Source organism: Chlamydomonas reinhardtii, chromosome 6 (genome assembly GCF_000002595.2).
Source record: "Chlamydomonas reinhardtii strain CC-503 cw92 mt+ chromosome 6, whole genome shotgun sequence".
Taxonomy (NCBI): Eukaryota; Viridiplantae; Chlorophyta; class Chlorophyceae; order Chlamydomonadales; family Chlamydomonadaceae; genus Chlamydomonas; species Chlamydomonas reinhardtii.
The window spans coordinates 40,204-61,491 of record NC_057009.1 but is presented as its reverse complement, the minus strand read 5'-3'; the positions used below and the strand labels follow the sequence as shown (position 1 = coordinate 61,491).

Here is a 21,288-nt window from a genome sequence, read left to right as displayed (position 1 = left end):
GGGCATAACAACTATAACAATATGCAGAGAGACAGATTTTATAGTCTACGCTGTGACGCCGTGTCGTGAAGTTAAATACGTGAAGCAGCGTCAGAGACTCTTCGTCTTCTCGCTTTTCATGCATGCGAATCCCAGCGGGCGGGAGGTCCATTTTGTACTTTTTCAAATACGTTTTCCTTACACATGTAAAACAAGCTAGGGATGCCGCAGCGGCAATGGCGACCCTCGCCCAGAGCAGGATCGGGCCATCCACGCAACTGGGCACAGACGTGCCTGTCTGTGAGCACGCCAGAACCTCTCGGGTAGGTTTCTTCTCACCCAGTCCTCAAACCCTGCAAGACAACTCTGCACCATACAAGTCCGTGCAGTATTCCCGGCTATAGTGGTCGTTCTCTTCCGGCATCTGGCTGCATGTCTTCCCTACCTACCTTGTCCCACCTTTCCCCAATAACTCATAAGACGACCCCCCCCATACGCCTCACGGGCACTTTCGGTTGATGAGCGGAGCGCCGTGCTCCGCGTACTCCTTTTTAGACATCCACAACTGCTGGAATGACCCCAGGCTCGACAGGATGGAGCCGCCTGGGTGCGGCCCACGGGTTACAAGGGGCACAGGTAGTCGGCTTGGCAGCGTGGGCATTTCAAGCAACGTGTACTGCCCACACCTACCCGCCTAGCAACCCACGCCGATCCTTTGTTCCTTGACTCACTTACCAATCCAAGTACTGAAGCGCCGCTCCACCTGGTTCGTGGCGGCCACCACCTTGACCTTGGCCTGGCTGGGCACCAGGTCGCCCAGCTCCTTCTCCAACCGCTCGCGGAAGCCGTGGATCAGCGAGGTGCCGCCTGGGCGGGACAAGGGGAGGCATGACCGGGTATCGTGCCAAGATGCTGATGCGGGTAAGCGGATTGTATGGGCTCAGCTGTAACACGGGCCAGTCCACCGCACCGGTGCCTACCGCAGTCGCAGAAACAAAGCTGGCGTGCTGGCGGTGGCTGCGCGCCCTCACGTAAACCCCCCTGCTGCACCTACCAGTGAGAATGGCCCCCGAGTACATGTCCTTGCGCAGGTCTACGTCGCACTTGTTGATGGTGTCCAGCACCACCTCTGCATGGTGCAAGTGACGTACGGGACAAGGAGCAGGTGTTGCAGCAGCACTGGCGGAACCCTGGGCGAACCCGAAAGAAGGCCCCCAAGCTCGCACACCACGTCTAAGTACACCCCTCTCACCTGGCACCGAGCGCACGTCCGACGGCATGGCCAGACCGTTGAAGTTGCCCGCGAACCCGAGCTGCGAGTGGGGCAAATATACATACAATGGGCTGTCCACGAGACAGGTTTCAGCATGATAAATGGCCTCATGCAGCCCGCCTGCACCGGCAAATACAGCCCTCAACCCCCCCTTGTAGTTTGGGCTGGTATCTACAGCCCCCCCTCCGGGCGCCACCTGCCCTCACCGGCTGGTAGAACAGCTCAGCCATACGGAAGCGCTCTGGGCCCAGGTACAGCTCCTGGCCGTCAGGCAGCTGGTGGGGATGTGCAGGTGGAGGGGGGCCAGCGGGGTTGGGGGGCGGAGCAGAAGTAGCGAGGGAGTCGGGTTCACGGCGGTTAGGCAATATCTCATGACATAAAGTGTGCCCCTGGTCGCACCCCTGTGTAGCAGCTGCCTGCAAATGGCCGCGTCCGGTCAACTCGAGCCGTGCCGATCCAACAGTGCGCAGCCCCTCCCCCCCCTGCGCCATACACTTGGCGCCTACCTCGTAGACCATGGTGGGCACGCTGACTCCCTCCGCCTCGAAGAACCGCGCCTCGCTGGTGCGGCATACCGCCTCCTTCATGTCCGACGCCACCTGCTCCACCTGGTACATGCGGTAGCTGGGCGTCACACCCGCAGTGTCTAGCTCCACCACCTGCAGCCAGCCAGGACAGCCGGGAACGGCAGAGGCAGGGGGGGCAGGCAGCATGCAGGCAGCATGCGTGGTGAAGGGGAGGGTAGAACACGGGACCCGAGCGCCCAGTAGTGCGGGTGCGAACCAGAAGACCAGGGCGCACCACAGGACGGCGTGGCACACACACCAGACGCTGCATGCACGCCCGGTGCGTGCCCATTGAGTATTGATGTCATTTCGGTCCTGATGCCCTGTTCGGCACCGTGCGCCCATGACAGCACCGAGCCTCGTACCTGGAACTCGCCCGGCTTGACCTCCTGGCGTTTGAAGGAGAAGCGCGGCCGCAGCTTGGCGTACTTGACATCCGCCACCGCCTGCGCCGCCTGGTTCAGCAGCTGGCCAGCGAGCGGAGTGCGCGACACAGTCTTCTGGAGCACATAGCCATCCTGTACTGCGGCGGCTGCAGGGGAGGAAAGGATTGGGGTGCGGGCGGGGGGGGGGGGGCGTCAGGCTAGGGTGACTGGCGGAGCCGGCACGCAACCATCCCGGCCGGCGGCGGCCGGCGACGCTCGCAATATGATTTTGATCTGTTACATTTTGCATATGCGTGTAGGCAATGCGGCTTACTGCCGCGCCGCGGTTTGGGGGCTGGCCCATTCGGCGTCATGGGCCGTCGCCGAGCATTTAAGCCTGCGACGGCGCCGACACCGGTCTCATTTTCCGACGCTGTAAACTCTTTTTCCGGCCTTTTACTTATCATCTTACACACTGCCCTTGGGTAGTGATCAGCCTGTGATCCGGAACAATGAGTGAGGCTGTGAACCCGAAGGCCTACCCGCTGGCGGATGCCCAGTTGACCAACACCATCCTGGACATCGTCCAGCAGGCGGCCAACTATAAGCAGCTGAAGAAGGGTGCCAACGAGGGTAAGCTGCAGTATGTCGCGGGCCCGTTTGAGCCTTGCTCACGCTGCGTTTTGTGTTCCGCAGCGACGAAGACTCTGAACCGCGGCATTTCCGAGTTTGTCGTTATGGCCGCCGACACGGAGCCTATTGAGATTCTGCTGCACCTGCCCCTGTTGGCTGAGGACAAGAACGTGCCCTACGTGTTTGTCCCCAGCAAGGCGGCGCTGGGTCGCGCATGCGGCGTGTCGCGCCCGGTAAGAGGCGCAAAGAGTACGTGCTGATAAAATGTATCATTAGGCTTATCGTTCATGGCATGTCGCAGGTTATCGCGGCCTCCGTCACCACCAACGAGGGCAGCCAGCTGAAGCCCCAGATTCAGAACCTCAAGGTGCGCCCCGAAGCACTACGGCCCCCTGCCCGTGTGCTGCTGCGTCTCCACAGCACATGTGTCCCAACCCCGTTTGCCGCAGCACAGCCCATTATCGTATGTGTATGGTGGCAGTCCGCAACAGTGCAACCGTGCCTTTCCTTGTGCGTGCCCACAGGGTGCCATCGAGAAGCTGCTCATCTAGAGGGCTCAGCAGCCTGGACAGTGCCTGGGACGTGCTGGCTGCAACGCCAGACCCCATCCCGCACTCGGGATCCCGGTCGCCAGTTTTCACTGTTGCGGCGGACCCGTAATCCACTGTAACCCATACGACACCTCTTTGGATTGGTACCATGTGTGTCTGGACCCACACATCCTGAGCCGGGGACACGGAGCCCATCCTAAGCGCCTATTGCATGCCAGAATCAGCCGATTATCAGCTCCCTTGCAGCCTGCGTTACCAACCCATTCCGCAACAGCAGCACAAAACCACAATGCCCCTCACCTGTTGTGGCTCTGTAGCCCGAGTCCACCACCAGCGCCGTCTGCCGGGCTGTGGCGAAGCAGCTGAGCATGGCGTTCTTGGCCACATACAGCGCCGGGGCCTGGAACGTCTCAAACACCAGCTCCACCAGCCGCTCCCGGGCCGCACGCGTGTTGTGCGTAGGCTCCGTCACCAAAAGCGCGAAGTCCTCTGGCTTAACGGATAACCGGTCCCTGTTAAGCCACATACGTCCCAGTACAAATGGAGCACCCGTAGTTTCAGCATCATGCAGTGTCATGCATGCAACCCATGCCCTAGCACAGCCCTTGTGGAAGCACACACGAAGCAGCCAGCCTGACCCCGGCATGACCTGATTGCGTGCGTGTACAGCGCCTCCGCCAGCTCCCAGTCGCTCAAAACGTCGTCCGGGCCATACGGGGATTGCACCTGCAGAGCCGCACAGCGCACCGACAAGTCGGCCCCTTGTCAGCAGCAGCCCTGCACGACAGTGGCTCAGACGCTGAGGCACACTGGCCAGCACACCTCACTCCTCACCTCCATCCCGATTTGCTTTGCGCTCAGGGCCTGGTAGCCAACCGACAGTTTGCGTCCGCCTGGCTTGCCATTACCGCTGTCCACATCCATCCCGTTGGATCCTGCCGCTGGCGCCACTGCATGGACTCCCACCATCTGCGTGGGCGCAATCGCACATACAGCCTCCGTGAGTGTTGATGCATCAACATTCGAAACAGTGGGTCAAGAAGTGCATACTGAGGTCCAAGACAAGGACTCGCAGTAGCTGGCCTATCAAGTCTAACACCCCGGGTGAAGCCGCCCGTTCCGGCCAGACGCTCACGCACAAGCCAGTGCATTGTGGCTTGGCTTGCTGGGGTTTCTTACCGATGGGAAGACAGCTTTTGGCGTGTCATCCCCGGAGTATCCCGCTTTAAACGTGTGGGTGCCAAGGTCCAGTACCAAGGCATTGACCTCATCTGCAAACAAGCCAGTACAGGGATACCCGATGAGCGCAGGACCTTGCATAGGTGAATGCCGGTCGCGTGGGCGTCTACACGCCGCACCACCCCAGGTTGGACCTGCACCGTTGAGCGCGACACCCCGGCCCCCCAGCAAAGTCACGAACACCCCGAGCACACCTCCGCCGTAGATATTGGATGACATTCCTCCTTCTTATTGCGCCCGTCCCTCGCCCGAGTTGCGCTGAAGATCGATTATGCAGCTTCACTCAGGCTCAAGCTAGACGGAGTGACATGTCACCTTGACAAAAACAAAATGCATTCCTGTGAAATTCGTATAAACAATTCTGCAACGAGACCGTCTTACAGTGTGCAGTCAGCGGCGTGCACTCAAGCAAAGCCACGGTACTGTATGTGGAGGCAGCGAAAAGCGGTAAATACAAGCTGCGCAAAAGCAACATGAAAATAAAAACACGATCATGCGACTGCACCGCGCCCATTTCGGCATTTGGCAAGAGCGAAGCCTGTTCGAAAGCCTGCTTTTACTGAAATGTATCTTCAACCTTCTGGGAACCTGATACTGTAGATACTAACGTTACTTGAGCTTGACTTTGCTGTCCCTGACTGTCCCCTGACTGTTTCGCAAAGAGAAAGCAGCAACCATGCCGCCAAAACTATCGCTAGCTATAGCGGTTGACCCAGAGCCGTCTCAAAATAATAAAGACAACATGGCAAGCATTCGCATGAGCGACGACGCGCTGACGGTCCTCACGCAGTCCTACAACCCCGTGTCCTTCACCACGGAGGGCATGCGGAAGAATGACGGGCTCTTCTATAAGGTATGTGCTGCTCTGAGCCGGCATGTGGGCCCAGAGCATGTGGGCCCAGAGCGTACGGGCCCTGGTCCGAGGGTCCCCAGTATTGCTGTTAACCCGGCAGCTCCGCTACGTGTACACAGATCTCGGAAAAAGATATCCGCATTCTTAAGAAGCTGGGCCAAGGCGCCAGCAGCATCGTGAGTGGCTTTGAGTGCATGCTGGGGTTAAGCACCGGCACACAGGCGGTGTACGGCAGCAATATGGCCCCTGCATGCCCCGAGAGCTCGCATGCTTGTAGTGGTCGGTCTGCGGAATCATAATTCAACTGCAATCTACCTGCACTGCAGGTGCACAAAGGCTTCTTCATCCGAGAGAACAAGTTCGTGGCCGTCAAAAAGATTAACGTGTTCGAGCGGGTAAGGCATGTGGTTTGCGGCTGCGCCACTTCGCCATGCACGCGTGTAAAGTAGCTAGCCTGGGTTGTACACAACTTAAGGATGGCTCGAAATAACCTGGTTCCAGTGTGTGAGAGAACACCAGCGGCTGCAAGGGTATGCGGGACGGCATGCACCGGACTGCTGGCTTGGCGGCCTGAGCTCAGCAGCCCAAGCGTCTTACCGCTTTGCGCGCGTGCATTCATGTCGGCGCCCCGAACCTCCTGGCCACACCAACCAATTGAGTCATACGCATGTACAGGATACTCGGCACCAGATGCTAAACGACTTGAAGGCGCTGTGTGACGCGCCCAACAACGTGCCTGGCTTGGTGTCCTTCTACGGCGCCTACCACGTGCCAGAGAGCGGTCAGATCTCCATTGTGCTCGAGTATGTGGACGGCGGCTCTCTGGCGGACGTGCAGGCCAAGGTGGGCGTAACTGTCGGGCGGGGGGTGCTGGCACGACTGCGCGCAGGTTGTGGACGTGTCCTCTAGGCTGCTGCAGGTGCATGACGGGTCGGTATGTCCGCGCAAATCTTATACATAGGTGGGCAAGATCCCCGAGAACGTGCTGTCCAAGATGACAGCCAAGATCCTGCGGGCGCTGGCGTACCTGCACCGCGAGAAGCACATGGTGAGCAGGCGATGCATGTGCATTACATTTGGAAGGACTGGAGCAGGACGTTGAGTGGCTGGCGTGCCGTTGCCTAGTTTACTCTTAGTGGAATGGTGGGCAGCCCAGCGGTGCGATGCGTATCATAAGCAACTTGTACATGCTGCGTTGCGCCCATGGCCTACAGGTCCACCGCGACATCAAGGCAAGTGATTACGGGACACGTTGTGAGACGTGTAGATGCATCAAAGGACGAAGTTGCTCGCGCGCTACACAGCGCCATCATTGTACCGTCCGATTATGTGCCTGTAATGAACCCCCGGGTCCTCTTTTGCGTTCGCATGACTCTGCAGCCGGCAAATATCCTGATGACCATCAGCGGTGAGCCCAAGATTACGGACTTCGGCATCAGCGCCTTTATTGACTCCACACTGGCGCAGGTGGGGAGGGATCAAGTTGCTCGGCCAATGGGGTTGTGACGCGCACGGCGCTGGTCTAGCGTAGAAGTGCACCAAGAACCCGTATTGCTGTTTGTGGGTCGTCTGAGAGCGTTGATGGCATTCACATACCCACCTCCTGGCTCGGTACTATTTGACCCCATGCAGTGCAACACGTTCCTGGGCACGGTGACTTACATGTAAGGTTCCTCGGCACGGTGACTTACACTATACCTGTTGATGGGTGACAGTGGTGAAGCCATAAGCCTGGAACCATGCAACCAGGCATCGGTTCTGGTATTGTGGCACACATGCATGAACCTGCCCCTTCGTCTCATGCACCCTTGCGAACGGCCCACAGGTCTCCTGAGCGCATCAACAACCAAGCCTATTCCTTCCCCGCCGACATCTGGTCGCTGGGCCTGGCGCTGGTGGAGCTGGCCACGGGCCGCTACCCCTACGACGCCGGCGAGGGGCCACTGCAGCTCATGATCCATGTGCGTGGCACGCCGGGGCTGTGGGGAATGGACCTGGAGGGGCGCATTTGGTTGTTGTAAAGGATACGGCATCAGGCAAATCAGGATGCACGCTGCGCGGGGCAAGAGCATACAGCTTCTGAGTTGTAGGTGCCCGTGCATCATGTACTGGTATTCGTGCTTGACTTGCTGCCGTTGCTCATGTGCGCGTGCGCAGGTGCTGCAAGAGGATGCGCCGCTGCCACCCGCGGGCGAGTTTAGCGAGGAGTTCCGGGACTTTGTGCGCGTGTCGCTGCAGAAGGACCCGCACAAGCGGCCCATGGCGGAGCAGCTGCTCACGCACCCATTCATCACCAAGGTGGGCATGCACTCGCCTGTTCCGAACTGCCTGGCTGGAACCTCTTACATTAAGCTGTGTATGCGTTGCTGGCCCTGTGCACAGTACGCTGCGGACCCGGTGAGCCTCAAGGCGTTTATGCAGTGTGCCTTCAACCCACACGACAAGCTGGACGAGATCGCCATCGTGTTCGCCTTCAACTACTACGCCCTGCTCAACGCCGGCGTGCAGCGCCTGCGGGACCTGGCACCGCTGTACTCGCCCAAGTCGGTGGGTCGGGTTGGCAGGCGCGGCCGCGTGTCGTACAATGCATGCATCATTGAAGCTAGGCGAAGCCCGTGCGAATGAGGGCAGCAGCATGCTAACGTGGGGCTGCCTCATGCACACGTGCGTGTTCGTACGATGCTGCATCTTGACTTGGCGCCGTGTCTGCTTGACAGACGATGCGCTACGACGGCGAGATGGCGGTGGGGCGCGACGCCATCATTGCCAAGCTGCAGGCGGTGGCGCAGATGCACGCGGGCTTCCGGGTGGTTCACGAGGTGGTGGACGTGCAGTGCCAACCGCTCGGCTTTGTGAGTGGAGTTCTTGGGATGCCCGCTGAGATTGGCCCATGGGGAGCCCGCGCTGAGGTAGCGGCACTGAAGCGTGTGTACCTGTGTCCAGCACGCGTGGAATACACATGGCATACGGTGGGCACCAAATTGTTTGCCATGTTGCCATACGGCACGCCTAAACTGCATCCAGCTATCAGCTATGGCTGCTCTGCCGCTGACGGTGGTCGGCCTATACACGTGTGCTATCAGGACGGAAGTGCGCTGGTCAATGTGACGGGCCAACTGGTGTCACCGGCGGCTAGCAACAAGCCACAGCCCTTCATGGAGGTGTTCGTTTTGAGCCAAATTCAGGTGCAGTGTAACGCTGTTGCAGAGTAGGCTTTCTGGGGGTGTTGTCCATTTACTCATCTGCCTGCCCATATGCTCATGCATTCTCATATTGGCACTCACTGCGCCTGTTTGCACATGTCCCTTCACCTGCTATCGGACAGGCGGGTGAGTACTACGTGGCCAACCAGTGCTTCCGGCTCCTCAAGCAGTGAGGGAGGCGGTGTAGGCGGCTATGCAAGGAGCATCAGGTCCACAAGCTGATAGAAGCATCTTACGAGGGTGTTGCGGCGGCGTAGCAAACTTGGAATGTAGCGACGTGGGCATAGGTCGCGTTTGACCAAAAGATCTAGGCTTAGGTATAGCCTGCAGTGAACTGCAGTGCTTTGTCCAATCGGTCCGATGCGAGGCCCGATTGGGGTTATGGGCTACTTACACCGTGGATTTTGGATCCGAAGCACACCGCAAGCAGTTGCCGCTGCTCATCGCGCCTTTCTTCAATCACTCATGTGTGCGTGCATCTTGATTACACGGGCGACAAGCGGTAATTGTCAAGCACTGCATTTGCATACCCTTGGCACAAGGATCACTTGGGGACAACGTCGAAGCTGGATTGGGAGTGTGTGTGCTGCAGCGTGTGTGTGCAGAGTCTGGAGGAAAGGTTGATGCTGTCCTCCCCAGCCGTCCGGCCTAGGTCCGTGATGTGAGGAGCTATATAGGATGATCCTGTCTTAGCGCTAGCCCTCTACACCGTCCTGAGTGGTTGTCTGTTCTAGGCGCAAACTCAACACATTGCTTCGGCGTGTGGGGACGCGGCGTTGGCGAGAGTCTCCGCGGGAGCCACGGATGGCCCTAATACCGTGGGGGCATGTCGCACCCGTGGGGGCACTGTATGTGACCTTTCTGTCGTACTGTTACGTATGGTACTGACCCCACGATCACAACCAGCGCTTCCGTGTACGGCGCGGGCCCCTCCTTGAATCAGTCGGAGTCATACGGGGACACGGCACGAGAAGCGTATACGTACATTGCGGCTTGCTGGTGAGAAGCCCTTTGCAGCTTGCGCTGAACCCGACCCCAAACATTTGTCTCTGCTAAGTTACAATCAAACAAGGAGGTGGCTGCCTTAGGGAGGCAGGAAAAGGGCTGAGCCCTCCCCTCCCGGGTCGTTATCAACCCAGCCACCTTGACGCGGGCGCCTACTAAGCACACGCAAATTCAGGGTTGCCTAGTACGCGGCCCTCTCTCCATAATACGCGTACTAATACGGCGTACTAGAATTTCTAGTACAGTACGTTAAAATACGGTGCATAATACGCTGGGCCACGAAATCCAGGGGGAAAGTCGGCGCAAACACGACACGCGTGCCCGCACCATGCCCGAATCGGTGTGAATTTGGATTTGCGCGGCCATAGTCTTCTAGCGGAATTTCCTTCAACTTATTATACTCATATTGTTATAAGAAAACACAGCTGCAGTGCGGAGAGCAGCCATGGTGCGCGAACTTCGACGGACATCCTTCCCAGCACCCCTCGCGCCCCTCGCCCGCCACGGCGCTGCCACGGCCCACCCCGCTGGTTTCCCCAGCACAACGTATTTTCCAACGTACTAGCCGACGAGGGCAGCGTACAGTACGTAGTACAGTACGTAGTACATAGTACGCGTACTATGAACTACGCAACCCTGCGCAAATTGCACACGCCTCTATGTTGGGGGCCTTTGGCATCCCCGCAAATCCGGACGTGGCCGGTTGGGTGGGGTGCACAGTCCGTGCTAACCCGCAGCTAACAAACTAGTCACGTCACTCGCCGCCAATCGACACGTGCACCCTCAGCCCCACGCCCTGCTAGCGCCGTTCAGGCTCTCAGCCCGGCCCCGCCGCCGCCGGCGGCCATGGCGGCCGCTGCAGCTTGGTCGGCCGCTCGAAGCCCATCAGCTTCAGCAGGAGGAGCACACGGATCACGTTGGCGGCGGAGACGTCGCGATTCTGGGGATGGGGAACGGGGAGGAAGAAGAGAGCGCACATGAGCTGTCCCAACCGTCAACCTGTCAATCAATCCGTCCCCAGTGCCCAGCCGTCCCCGCACATGCACTTTTCGGGCAACCTCGCGAAAGTCAATTGTCCATGGACATGCGAAGGCACTTCTCGCTACGCCCGAATTTTCCCCGCCGCCTATTTACATGTACACAACCAAAAAACGCTTGGCGCAAGGCCCTACCCGATCTATGCGAGAACGGCGCCGGGAGCGGGCGATCGAAGCGCCGGAGGCGTTACAGGCGGCGTCGTGGGCGTGGGCGTGGGAGGCGGCGACTAGTTCGCTACTGCAGTTGCAAAGGTATGCTTTTGAGGAGCTCGGCAAAGTCTCGTCGGCGGGAAGAAGCTTTGCAACACGGACTGCACCAGTTGCGGGGAGAACAGCAAGAAAGGGCTATTGGGACGCTCTAATGCTGCTGTCTTCTACCTCTGTATTAATGTATGATAGCCAGGGCGGCAAAGCCGGGGCTTTAAATGCAACCGAATGGCGGTACGGCATGCCTGTTGCCAGCACCGCTTGCAGCGGTGACTAACGCCACTCGCGTTACTAGCAGCCATACCCAACCAAGGTGGACACACCTTCACGCTGACGTCAGCCTACTTTCCCCTGGCATCCACAGCGCAGCAGGCTTTCATTCGTGAGTGGGTGGGCCTTCGGGCGTCGGGCTCGGGCGAGCACCTCCTGGCAGCTGACTTCAACTTTGTGGCAGATGTGGCGCTGGACACCGTCACTGGCCGGGCGCGCAGCGACGGACCCGCAGCCGCCGCGCTGGCGGCGGCGTGCCCTGGCCTCATTGACGTGTTACGGCGGCGCCACCCGGCTCGCCGCGTGTGTACCTTCTTCCACCCTCACGGGGCGAGTCGGCTGGACCGCATTCTGTGCAGTGGCGGCCTCGAACCGCAGGTCCTGGAGTGCGGCGTCGCCGCCGGGGTGCCCTCCGATCATATGCTTGTGACGGTTGCCCTTGCGGCGTCGCCTGAAGCCGCGCCACCCGCTCGGAGCCTGCCCAGGGCCCACCTCGGTTTCCGGGACTTCAAAGACTTGGATCGTGACTACCGTGCCTGGCTGGGTACGGCCCTGGCGGCACGCCCTACTGATCCTGTTGAGCTGCTGGAGTGGTGGCCGGCCCTTAAACGGGCTGCCGCCACGTCCGCCAACCGCCTGAGCCGGGAAGCTGTTGCGAGGCGTGTGGCCGCCAGCCAGCGGGAGGCGGCCGCGCTTGATGCGGCGGCAGCAGCTGCCGCCGCGGTGGAGGCTGGCGGTGATGTGCAGGTGGCGGCGCAGGCGGCCGTGCGGGCGCGGTGCACGGCGGCGGAGGCCGCCGTGGCCGCGGCCGCCGGCGCGGCGCGACGTACGCGCCACGCGTGGCTGCGTGGCGGCGAGAAGCCCTGCCCTCTCCTCACGCGCATGCTGCGGCCGGCGGGTGGGCCGCGCGTGATTGCCAAGTTGAAACAGCCCAATGGCACCACTACATCCGACCCGACGGTCATGGGGCAGGTGATGGCGCGGTACTGGAGGGACGTCAGTGCCGCGCCGCCGCCCGCTCCGGATGCCCGCACGCAAGTCCTGGATGCGCTGCAACAGCACGGGCGCCGGTGTACAGCCGAAGAGGCGGATCAGCTGGGGCGGGTTGCGGTCTCGGCGGCGGAGGTGCGCGCGGCGCTAGCCGCTGCGCCGGCTGGGCGCGCGGCGGGCCCTGACGGCATACCGGTGGAGTTACCGTATACCAACACTATGACAGTGTTTTTGCGCCGGTCCTAGCGGATGTGTTTACGGCGGTGGGGGAGGGGGCTGGGGTGCCTGACGGGCTCCTGGATGGCGTGTGGTCTTTCTTCTTTAAGTCGGGCGACCCTACCGAGCCCTCTAATTATCGCCCCATCACGCTGACGGATACCGATTACCGCACCCTTGCCCGGGTGTTGTGCTTGCGACTGCAACCGGTGTTTGGGCGTGTCATAGACCCTGAGCAAACTGCGTTTCTGACGGACCGTCGCATTGCCGATAACGTCCTCTTGCTCCAACTTACTCCTGGCCTGTTGAAAGCCGCCAAAAAGGCCCCGGCTGTGGCGGCCTTCCTCGACTTTTACAAGGCGTATGATACGGTGGACCGCTCTTTTCTGCTCGCGTGTCTGGAGCGCATGGGCGTGGGGGCGGGCTTTCTTACGTGGGTGTCCCGCCTGTTAACTGATACACGTGGGGCGGCGTTGGTGAATGGACGTGTGTCAGGATGGGTGCCGTTGATGGCGGGCGTGCGGCAGGGCTGCCCGTTGGCTCCGTTGCTCTACCTCGCTGTGGCACAAGCCCTTCTGTCATGGCTACGCAGCCGGGGGCATGGTGTGCTCGCTAACCTTGCGTCGGTGCTGGCGTCCCAGTATGCGGATGATTGCACGCCGTTTCTGGAGGGGTTTCAGGCGGTGCCGGGGTTCCTGGCGGACATGGATGTGTTTCGGCGGGCGTCTGGACAACGGTTAAATATGACTAAAGTTGAACTGATGGTGATGGGGACGGTCGGCGGTGCTGGCGCCCTGCCGGCCGGCATGGCTGGCCCGCCCCTGCCCCCTGGCTGGCGTGTGGTGCCGGCGGCCAAGTCACTAGGGGTGCATTACGGGGATTGGGGCGCATGCTCCCCACCAATTACGTTTGAGGCCGTGATGGGGGTGCTGAGCAAAATCGCGCGCATACCCGTGTCCATGTTTGGTCGGGCGGCCGCGGCGTCGGCTTATGCTTTGGGCAAGGTCCTGTATCATTTGGAATTTGCGGGTCTCCCCCAACTGTACGTTGTGGACCGGCTGCTAGCCAGGGTGGCGGCGGTGGTGGATCGGCGACTGTCGCCGGCCCAGTTTGATGCCAGCCCACATGCACGCCCGGTTGGCCTCTCCATTGACCTTATGCAACTGCCTCCGGCGGTGGGGGGGGGCGGGCCTGTTGCCGCTGGTGCCGCATGTGAAAGCGCGGCAAGCCGGTCTCGCGGTCCGGTGTGTGTTGGGTGTGTGTGATCTGCTGCCGTACGTGCCCCCGTGGACCCGGGTCGCGGCGGCGTGGCTGCGCCAGGTGCACCCGGCGGCAACGCCCCTGCGTTTCTTGGTGCGGGGGGCCGCGGACCGTGTGCTGAATAAGCCGCTCACCCCGGCGGGCAAGCCGTTTGCGCGCCTGCTGAAAGCCATGACTGCATTGCCCGCGGTGACTCTTGTGGCGCCGCCCGAGCCGGGCGCGTGGGTGAGTCATGTGCCGTTGTGGGCTAACCCGGCGCTGTGTGTGGACGGCCGCACGTGGGAATTGGCTTTCGCGGATTTGTTCGCTCTGCCGGGACTGGCGTGTGTGGGCCAGCTGGTTGCAGCGCATGACGGCCTGAACGAACTGCGGCAGGCATTGACAAGCCCTTGGGCGGAGGGCTCCCGGTCTGGTGAAGCGAGTGCGGATATGTATGTGACTGCTGTGTGGAGGCGGGTGCTGCACTGGAGCACGCGGGCACGCCTGCCGTCGCCCCTGCCGGGGCCGGCGTCGCCTCAAGAGGCGGCCGACCGGTTTGCGGCGGCGGTGGCCCTTCTTCCCGCTGGCTGGGCTGCCGCCGCGCGTGCGGCCCAGCTGGCTCGGGGGCCTGCCGCCGCGCTGCCGCTCCCGGTGGCCGACGTCGTGAGTGCTACGGCGGCGTCGGTGCAACGGGTGGTGCGGGGACTCGGATGGTTGCAGTGCGGGGGGCCGCCCATCCTGCTCACTGCCTATACGGTGAAGGCGGGGACCGTGCTACAAATGGCTCCACAGTTAGCCGCCCTGAAGGCTAAGCATTTGCAGTATGTGTGCGATGCGGGTGTGTCGGGGGTGGGGGCTGCCCTGGCGGCGGGGGCCTTCGTGTGCACCTTGGCCCGCTTGTGGTCGCTGAAATGGGAGAATCATCATAAGGAAGCACTGTGGCGTGTGGCCGCCAACGCTTGCTGGGCGTTTCCACGGCATGCTAGCGAGCGGGCGCGAGGCGTTACTGTTGACCCGTGTTGGGCGTGTGGGGTGGACATGCAGGATGGGGACCGGCGTCACTGGTTTTGGGACTGCACTGTTGCGCTGTCACTGCGGGAAAGTATGGGGATGGCTATGGGTTTCCTGCCGGAGGAGGCTCTAAGTGCCTTCTCTCGTGAGGAGTTGTGGTTAGTGCGCCCGCCTGCGGGGCTTGCGCCACCTGTGTGGGATGTGGTGTGTCTCGCTGCTATGTCTGCCCTGGACTTTGGTCGGCAGCGTGTGGTTATGGCCGGGTTGGCGGCGCGAGCGAAGCTGCCGTCGGCCCGGGTGCTGAGCATTGGACTTGCCGTCGTAGCTGACTTCTGGGGTCGTCTCCAGACGTTTGTGACTTTGGGTATCAGGCCAAAGGGTTGGGACGCTGTGCCGTTTGCGCATCCCTTCATGTCTCGGGCTGTTGGTGACGGCATGGTTTTGCGCTTGCCGTATGACGCTGATTCCCCGCCCCCCTCGCCGTGAGAGGTTGTGCGTGGTTGGTGGCTCTGTGTGTGGGCAGGATGCACGTGTGGGCGACCGTTCTAGTACCTGGACGCTTGCGCCCTGGTTAGTGCGTGCGCTGTGCGTGTGTCCTGCGGCCTAGACGTTTCCCGGCACTCCTGTGCCTAGGCTTGTGGCGTTGAGGCACAGCGGTGGGGCTCTGGCGGGTTGAGGCTTGGCTAGGACTCACTGTGCGCGGAGTCACACGGACTTTGCCCGCGGGAGGGTTTGCAGCAAAGTCGGGGTTGGGCCCTGATAGCATGTGATGGCTCGGCGTCTTCGGGAGCTGGGACTGTCCCCTCTGTAACATCCGCATCCATACCCAACCAAGGTACATCCTGAGAAATTAGTGGCAACAGCTTTTCACGGGGTGTCGCGGAAAGAAGGTGCACTCCATAGACAAGTGTTCCCCGGTCACGGGAAAAGGGGCTGAGCCCCTCCACAGTCTGAGGCCGAACAACCTCATCGCCCGGACATAGCCGGGGTCGGTTTCCACAGGCACATAGCCAAACTGGGTGCCTAGCAATCACGATGCCACAGCAGAGCCAACCGCAGCCAGACGTAGCACAGTTGTCAACAGCCGCACTACTTGTCATGCCGCAACGCATGCCCTGCCAGCCCCACCGCGGACCGCTACCTAGACACCGCCAGCCGGCTCCTCAGCCTGCGCGCTTGCGCCGCTTCTTGGGCGGCGCTGCGCTCTCCTCCTCCACGTGGCCTTTCCCGCCCCCTCCGCTACCAAGATGCGCGCACGCGCCGCCGCCGCTGCCGCTGCCGCCGCCGCCGCTGCCGCCGCCGCCGCCGCCGCTGCCGCCGCTGCCGCCGCCGCCGCCGCCGCCGCCGCCAGTCTGCAGCGATGCAGGTCGCTTGTGCCCCAGCAGCATTTCCACCAGCGCGTGCCGGATGTTGGTTGCGGAGTTGACGTCACGTCCCTGCACCGTCGGGAGGGTAGAGTGAGTGAGTCCCACTGAGCCCACGACTGAGCCGTCACCCAGCCGTCACCCAGCCATCACCCACTGAGCCCCACTGAGCCCACGACTGCGCCCCACTGAGCCCCACTGAGCCCCACTGAGCCGTCACCCAGCCAGCCATCACCCACTGAGCCCCACTGAGCCGCCACCCAGCCACCCATCCATCGCCCAGCCAGCCGCCCGCCCACAAAGTGGACTCACCCACACCGTCCCGCAGTGGTTGCACACTTGGACTTGGTGAGCACGTAAGCCCCCCCATGGTACGACCGCCTGCAGGCAGCGCTGCCCGTTGCCGAGTAAGCGCCGCCCGCACTTCGCACACACCTGGGGAGGGAGGGGGCAGGAGTACAGTGTGAACCTTGCTGGCTACCCGGCTACCTGTACACGAGCCCCATTCTGCGCCTCGGGCCCTTTACCTCGCAACGAGTCGCCACAGTCGCCAGTCAATTAAAGTCCATGGACGCGCGAGGTCGCTTCTCGCTCCGGCCGAGTTTTACCTGCTGCCTATTTTTCTACAATAGGGAATAGCAAGTAATATTACGTAGCGCTCGCGGTTTGTGCCAGTTTGGCACTTTTTGTCGACGCAGGCAGGCACCGGCAGGCAGGCAGGCAGGCAGGCAGGCAGGCAGGCACGGACAGGGGCAATCCTGGGGGGCTTCGCCCCCCCCTGGATCGCTTCGCTCGGGGGGCTCAGCCCAAAAACAGACGCACAGACAGCAGCCCAGGCGGGATTGGCGTCCCTCATCCACGCGCTGACTGTGGCCAAGTCACGCAACAGCCTGTGGAAGTACGACGAGGCCACACCACCACCCAACCCGCTCGAACGCGCGGACATGGAGGCCTTCGCTTCCAAGACGGCCGCCCTCTACCGCCGTCGGCGGCGGGCTCCCCCCGCCGGTAGTTGACGCTGCCAGCAGGCACGGGTGCGCCTTTGCACCACTCCATAGACAAAGGACTGTCGCGAGGTTGCAAGTAAAGGGCCCGAGGCGCAGAATGATGAGGAAAGCCATAGTGGACGACACCAAGCAAAAGACCGCCACGCAAGCTGAGTACCAACCTCGCCAAGTCCTAGTGAACCAGCCAATCATGCCTGCCTAATAACATGACAACTAGAATTGCTCCTTGCGCAGCGCACACCCCACGGACGTGAGGTAAGGCGCCACCACAACACCAGTGCTGCGCACCGGCTGCGCTGCCCTGATCAGCGCGCTGCGCTCCTGCGGCGTCACCGTCACCACTACGTTTCACACGTCCCGCCCCGCTGATCGCCACGCACGGACATAGCGCCACTCACGGGCGTCCCATTCGCACTAGCAACTAGCGACTAGCATCTGGCACATCGGCTATCACTTGGTACGCCTGCAACAGACTCCCACCAGAGCTGATGCAAGGCGTTGAACTGGGGCGACATGATGCCCCTGCTTAGTCTTCCTTGCCGCGGTTGCCCATAAACACGGCGTCCCCCCATGCGTCCATCCTGCACACGCACAACAACAACAACTCAACATTAGCGTAAGACTGCACAGGAACATTGACTAGCCTGCATAAACGCCTCAGCCCTGGTCCGGGCGCGATTGGGGTTGTCCCTTACCGCCCTTACCTGAAGCGCGAGTCCAAGATGCGGCCTGAGGGAATGATCACCTGCAGTCGGGAGGGGAGCAGCGGACAACTTCAACAGTGCGCGATGTGGCACAAACGCTGCAGAACACCACATGCAGCATCGAGTACGGTATGTAGGCCCATGATTGGCATGGCCCCGCTCCGGAAGCCCGTCCTTATAACCACACCTGCGTGTAGTAGGCTGAGCACTGGTACCCTACGCGGTTAGGGATGTAGGAAGCGAACAGGCCCCATTTGTCGCCCACGCCGTGCTTGCGCGCAGTGGCTATGAAGATCTCGTGCTCCTCCTCCGTCCACTCGCCCTGTGCCTGGGGCTGCCCCGGCGCCGTGTGGCGGTAAAAGTAGGCGTTGGGGTTCTTTCGCAGCTGGCTGGCGGCGAAAGCGCGCGCGTCCGACCAGCCCTTGGCTTTGAGGTTTGACGGCACGTCTGCGGCGCCGGCCGGGGACCAAGTGGCGTGTAATGCTTCACGCGATGGTGTATCCCGATGTATGACATTGGTGCAAGGCGTGCACGCAGAGCCTTTGCATGACCAAAGCATCTCATCCTAAGCTCCCTGCCTCCTTGCTGGCTACCACGCGTGCTAAATGCTCACCCGATTTGCTAATTTTCCGCTGAAACTTGCCGCCTCCACCCTGAAATTCACCGTCAGCAGGATGTCAAGCAGGTCGATCAAGGATATCGATGTGTGCAGCTATACGCGATTCAGCCAGCTGCTGCCTGGGCTCGAATTGCTGCGGGTGCAGGCAGTGGCTGTGGCTTTGTGCAGAACTACGATAGCAACGTCTGGTTTGCATAGGCTGCTGCCACAGCCGTGAAGAGCTAAGCGTGCCACGCGGCCTTTGACTCACCTGCTCCCACGCCTCTGCCGCACTGGTGGCCAAGCCCAGTTTCTGGCACACGTCCGGCGCCACCCAGCCCTTGAAGCGGCCGTCGCTCTTGAACCAGCCCTCCGGCAACGACTGCCCTTTGGAGGCCAGGTACTCCTCCTGAGCAGTAGGCAGCCGGGCAGGAGATGGGCAGCGAGTTGGAGGGCTGGGCAGGGAACTGCATGGAAAAAGTGCGACGGGGGGCAACACCCCCCCCCCGCAGCCGCGGCCGCGGTAAGATTGGCCAGGCTGCCACGCCTGCCGCAATGCCTCAAGCGGTCAAGCCGTGTGCCTCACCTGTGACATTATGCCAACGCCACGCCCCGGCTTCGCGCCCGACCCTGCACAATTGCAGCGGCACTTTTAGGCAGCCAGTGAGCCAGACTGCTGGACTACAACCTGCAGCCCCCATATTGGGAACTCACCGTCCTCCAGCGCATCAGCACTGTCACCACCATCTACCAGCAGTTGCGCGGCAACAGCGCCTGCTACCCGTGTGGAGCGCCGCTGCGGCGCCACCTCGCCGCGTTCCCTCTTGGGCCGCGCTATGCGGCGCTCCGGTTGGGACTCGTTAGCATTGGGTAGAGACTCTAGCTTCGGGGCCAGCGCGCGCCGTAGGTCTCCCATCGCGCCAGCAATGCCAATTTCAGCTGCGGTGGCGGTGGACATTGAGTTGACGGCCTGCTGCAGGAGTGCACTGCGTATGACGATCCTCAACAGCGCTGAAGTAATTATTCCTCTCTTTACTTACCCAGAGCTGCAGCGTTCTTGGCCATGCGTTCCGCTCGCTGCGTTCCGTATGAAGGGCAGCATGACCATGAGAGGCGCGTGGGTGCACACTGGAATGACAGGCACGCACAACAAAGCCTGAAAGTCCGGCCCCAAGCATGGTAATGCAGCACAGTTGCACAAGTAGCTTGCACTCACCTCACGGTCTAGCTCGCTCACATTCTCACCCGCCGGCAGCGCCTCTTGGTGCGTGCGCACCAGCCGCCGGGCAGTCCGTTTCGCAGGACCCGGCTCCTTGCCCTCCTGGCCCATTTCAGCAGACCCACGGCCTTTCTCCACAGCGACCCCCCGCTTTGCTCTGCCTAATGTCGTCATCACGGACTAAGCGAGTAACTTGCAAACGAGGCAGGGTAAATTGCAATTTGAGTCGACGACTTTCCAAGTCACCAGACAAGCTTTGTGAAGTTAACTAGAGTGGACCGCAACTGAACCTTTCCGAGGTCTCCTGGTAAATTGGCCAGACTTACAATTACAGAGCTGGCTGTCGCTCATTTTGGATCGCGGATTCGGCCAAAAGAGACAGAGCCATCAAGGACGCGGGCAGGTTCTCAGTCTGAAACGATATCGGATTGACGAAGAGAATGATTAAAGGATGCCCCGCCCCTAACGCCCTCAACCTCTGCTTCCCCGCATCCATGTCTTCCGTGGCCCCCCCCCCTTCCCCTTGGAATGGTTTCGGAGATTTTCCGAGGATGACGGTGGGATCCTCGCCTCTGGTAACTTACATTGACGGCGTTGATGGTTCCGCAGCGCATGCGGGGGCTATCAACATATGGCCGTTTCGGTGCACTCCGGGCTCGGGAGCGGTAGGGCGCGCGTGGTCGCGGAGGGACTGGGCACTGGATGGGCTCCCGCCGGTGGCATTCGGGCTTCGACTGGGACTTTACTTGGGGATGCGGGGGCTGCGTGTGGACGGGGGTTGGGGTGGGGCATGAAGTGGTGTCGCTCTTCAACGAGGCTCTGTCGTGCATCTCGGGTTGATGTTGCCTCCTCCCTCTGTGTGCCTATGCCCATGTTACCCCGTCCCGTCCTGCTCCCCCTAGCGCCAACAGGCTTCGTATGCCCTCGCCTGCGTGAGGCCACCCGGATTGGCAGGGCCATGGGGAGCCGGACGCGGCCCGCACCCTGCCTCCGCCCCATACGCCCCGTTCCCCTCCCGCCCCTGCCCCCGTACCCACGCCCCGTACGGTACCCCATTGGCCCTCGTGTGCCCATGCGTGCGTGCCTCTATCTTGTTGCTCGCTGACTGTTTCCCTCCTCTCTGTTGCCACCCAGGCTCGTGCTTTTAGAATACTGTTGCCTCTTTCGCTTGCACGCCTTTCCGCTCACACCGTTGACCTGTTCCCTTTTGCACATACGAACATCCCGCCCCGGCGCTGGTCACCTCCTCTCTACCCGGGCTCCATTGACTTACCCTAGTTGGGTATTAAGCTTGTAACAAGTCTACATTGCTAGTTAAAACGTGCGTACGTCTGTTCGAGCGTGGATGGCAATTGCAAAGGCGGCTACAGTCAGCACCGAACACATGCGCAAGTGCTCATCGCCTCTCGGTACTGAGTTGTGTGTGGTACACACAAAGGTGGTGCGCACGATCTTTGTGCGTGAGGATGATGCCTTCCTGCCTCGTGGGGCAATCCGCTCCTGCCTGAGGGTGACCACACCCGACGGCCTGGCCTTGAGGCACACCATACACGCCTCGCGGCGTGTCGCCACCTGCGCACCGTAGGTGACCTGGTGCAAGCACTGACAGCGGCGGCAGCATGGCGCGCAACACGGCCAGTGGGAGCGACTGGGGTGTTGCATGGGAAGAATGGGTGCGGCAGCACCTTGACCCGGAGACGCAGCTACGCGAGCAGCCGGCGCTCGAGGGCCTGAATAGCCTTGCAGCAGAAATACCAGA

At 61.2% G+C, this 21,288-nt stretch overlaps 6 protein-coding genes across 6 annotated transcripts; 2 read left to right on the top strand and 4 right to left on the bottom strand.

Moving 5' to 3' along the window:
* Positions 1 to 34: 34 nt before the first annotated feature.
* CHLRE_06g249300v5 (uncharacterized protein) lies at positions 35 to 2,476 on the bottom strand. The gene is made up of 8 exons (XM_043062567.1): positions 2,425 to 2,476; positions 2,184 to 2,350; positions 1,759 to 1,911; positions 1,459 to 1,527; positions 1,232 to 1,292; positions 1,034 to 1,108; positions 715 to 846; positions 35 to 582 (listed from the first exon to the last, which is right to left on the bottom strand). Exons 1-8 carry the CDS (start codon positions 2,432 to 2,434, stop codon positions 479 to 481), a joined length of 771 nt encoding a protein of 256 aa, XP_042923273.1. The 5' UTR covers positions 2,435 to 2,476; the 3' UTR covers positions 35 to 478.
* Positions 2,477 to 2,576: 100 nt separating this feature from the next.
* Positions 2,577 to 3,503, top strand: CHLRE_06g249250v5 (uncharacterized protein). The gene is made up of 4 exons (XM_043062566.1): positions 2,577 to 2,816; positions 2,880 to 3,049; positions 3,118 to 3,183; positions 3,341 to 3,503. The coding sequence occupies exons 1-4, from the start codon at positions 2,696 to 2,698 to the stop codon at positions 3,365 to 3,367; spliced, it is 384 nt and encodes a 127-aa protein (XP_042923272.1). The 5' UTR covers positions 2,577 to 2,695; the 3' UTR covers positions 3,368 to 3,503.
* A 1-nt stretch (position 3,504) lies between these two features.
* Positions 3,505 to 5,096, bottom strand: CHLRE_06g249200v5 (uncharacterized protein). Its single transcript, XM_043062565.1, has 5 exons — positions 4,801 to 5,096; positions 4,547 to 4,638; positions 4,202 to 4,336; positions 4,017 to 4,093; positions 3,505 to 3,879 (listed from the first exon to the last, which is right to left on the bottom strand). Exons 1-5 carry the CDS (start codon positions 4,823 to 4,825, stop codon positions 3,588 to 3,590), a joined length of 621 nt encoding a protein of 206 aa, XP_042923271.1. The 5' UTR covers positions 4,826 to 5,096; the 3' UTR covers positions 3,505 to 3,587.
* Positions 5,097 to 5,205: 109 nt separating this feature from the next.
* On the top strand, positions 5,206 to 9,549 carry CHLRE_06g249150v5 (uncharacterized protein). Its single transcript, XM_001696385.2, has 14 exons — positions 5,206 to 5,459; positions 5,579 to 5,635; positions 5,786 to 5,854; positions 6,135 to 6,302; positions 6,421 to 6,507; positions 6,674 to 6,691; positions 6,840 to 6,926; positions 7,092 to 7,123; positions 7,285 to 7,420; positions 7,617 to 7,757; positions 7,842 to 8,006; positions 8,177 to 8,311; positions 8,543 to 8,644; positions 8,785 to 9,549. Exons 1-14 carry the CDS (start codon positions 5,349 to 5,351, stop codon positions 8,833 to 8,835), a joined length of 1,359 nt encoding a protein of 452 aa, XP_001696437.1. The 5' UTR covers positions 5,206 to 5,348; the 3' UTR covers positions 8,836 to 9,549.
* An 85-nt stretch (positions 9,550 to 9,634) lies between these two features.
* CHLRE_06g249101v5 (uncharacterized protein) lies at positions 9,635 to 16,786 on the bottom strand. Its single transcript, XM_043062564.1, has 5 exons — positions 16,529 to 16,786; positions 16,314 to 16,436; positions 15,332 to 16,073; positions 10,840 to 11,262; positions 9,635 to 10,607 (listed from the first exon to the last, which is right to left on the bottom strand). Exon 3 carries the CDS (start codon positions 16,023 to 16,025, stop codon positions 15,801 to 15,803), a length of 225 nt encoding a protein of 74 aa, XP_042923270.1. The 5' UTR covers positions 16,026 to 16,073; positions 16,314 to 16,436; positions 16,529 to 16,786; the 3' UTR covers positions 9,635 to 10,607; positions 10,840 to 11,262; positions 15,332 to 15,800.
* Positions 16,787 to 16,834: 48 nt separating this feature from the next.
* Positions 16,835 to 19,936, bottom strand: CHLRE_06g249050v5 (uncharacterized protein). Its single transcript, XM_043062563.1, has 9 exons — positions 19,527 to 19,936; positions 19,351 to 19,387; positions 19,025 to 19,249; positions 18,897 to 18,940; positions 18,582 to 18,719; positions 18,326 to 18,365; positions 17,900 to 18,159; positions 17,713 to 17,753; positions 16,835 to 17,589 (listed from the first exon to the last, which is right to left on the bottom strand). Exons 1-9 carry the CDS (start codon positions 19,638 to 19,640, stop codon positions 17,535 to 17,537), a joined length of 954 nt encoding a protein of 317 aa, XP_042923269.1. The 5' UTR covers positions 19,641 to 19,936; the 3' UTR covers positions 16,835 to 17,534.
* Between the last annotated feature and the right edge of the window lie 1,352 nt (positions 19,937 to 21,288).

Excerpts from the sequence above, each read along its gene's own strand:
- CHLRE_06g249300v5 (XM_043062567.1), bottom strand. Across the intron at positions 1,912-2,183 it reads TCAAGCCGGGCGAGTTCCAG|GTGGTGGAGCTAGACACTGC; the intron begins GTACGAGGCTCG and ends GGCTGGCTGCAG. Across the intron at positions 847-1,033 it reads CTCGGGGGCCATTCTCACTG|GCGGCACCTCGCTGATCCAC; the intron begins GTAGGTGCAGCA and ends TGTCCCGCCCAG.
- CHLRE_06g249250v5 (XM_043062566.1), top strand. The coding sequence starts at position 2,696 with ATGAGTGAGGCTGTGAACCCGAAGGCCTACCCGCTGGCGGATGCCCAG. Across the intron at positions 2,817-2,879 it reads GAAGAAGGGTGCCAACGAGG|CGACGAAGACTCTGAACCGC; the intron begins GTAAGCTGCAGT and ends TGTGTTCCGCAG. Across the intron at positions 3,050-3,117 it reads CATGCGGCGTGTCGCGCCCG|GTTATCGCGGCCTCCGTCAC; the intron begins GTAAGAGGCGCA and ends GGCATGTCGCAG.
- CHLRE_06g249200v5 (XM_043062565.1), bottom strand. The coding sequence starts at position 4,825 with ATGTCATCCAATATCTACGGCGGAG. Across the intron at positions 4,639-4,800 it reads ATCCAATATCTACGGCGGAG|ATGAGGTCAATGCCTTGGTA; the intron begins GTGTGCTCGGGG and ends GCTTGTTTGCAG. Across the intron at positions 3,880-4,016 it reads CTGTACACGCACGCAATCAG|GGACCGGTTATCCGTTAAGC; the intron begins GTCATGCCGGGG and ends GTGGCTTAACAG.
- CHLRE_06g249150v5 (XM_001696385.2), top strand. The coding sequence starts at position 5,349 with ATGGCAAGCATTCGCATGAGCGACGACGCGCTGACGGTCCTCACGCAG. Across the intron at positions 5,460-5,578 it reads ATGACGGGCTCTTCTATAAG|ATCTCGGAAAAAGATATCCG; the intron begins GTATGTGCTGCT and ends ACGTGTACACAG. Across the intron at positions 7,758-7,841 it reads CGCACCCATTCATCACCAAG|TACGCTGCGGACCCGGTGAG; the intron begins GTGGGCATGCAC and ends CCCTGTGCACAG.
- CHLRE_06g249101v5 (XM_043062564.1), bottom strand. The coding sequence starts at position 16,025 with ATGCTGCTGGGGCACAAGCGACCTGCATCGCTGCAGACTGGCGGCGGC.
- CHLRE_06g249050v5 (XM_043062563.1), bottom strand. The coding sequence starts at position 19,640 with ATGGGCCAGGAGGGCAAGGAGCCGGGTCCTGCGAAACGGACTGCCCGG. Across the intron at positions 19,388-19,526 it reads TGAGCGAGCTAGACCGTGAG|CGAGCGGAACGCATGGCCAA; the intron begins GTGAGTGCAAGC and ends TACGGAACGCAG. Across the intron at positions 18,941-19,024 it reads TGCTGATGCGCTGGAGGACG|GGTCGGGCGCGAAGCCGGGG; the intron begins GTGAGTTCCCAA and ends GCAATTGTGCAG.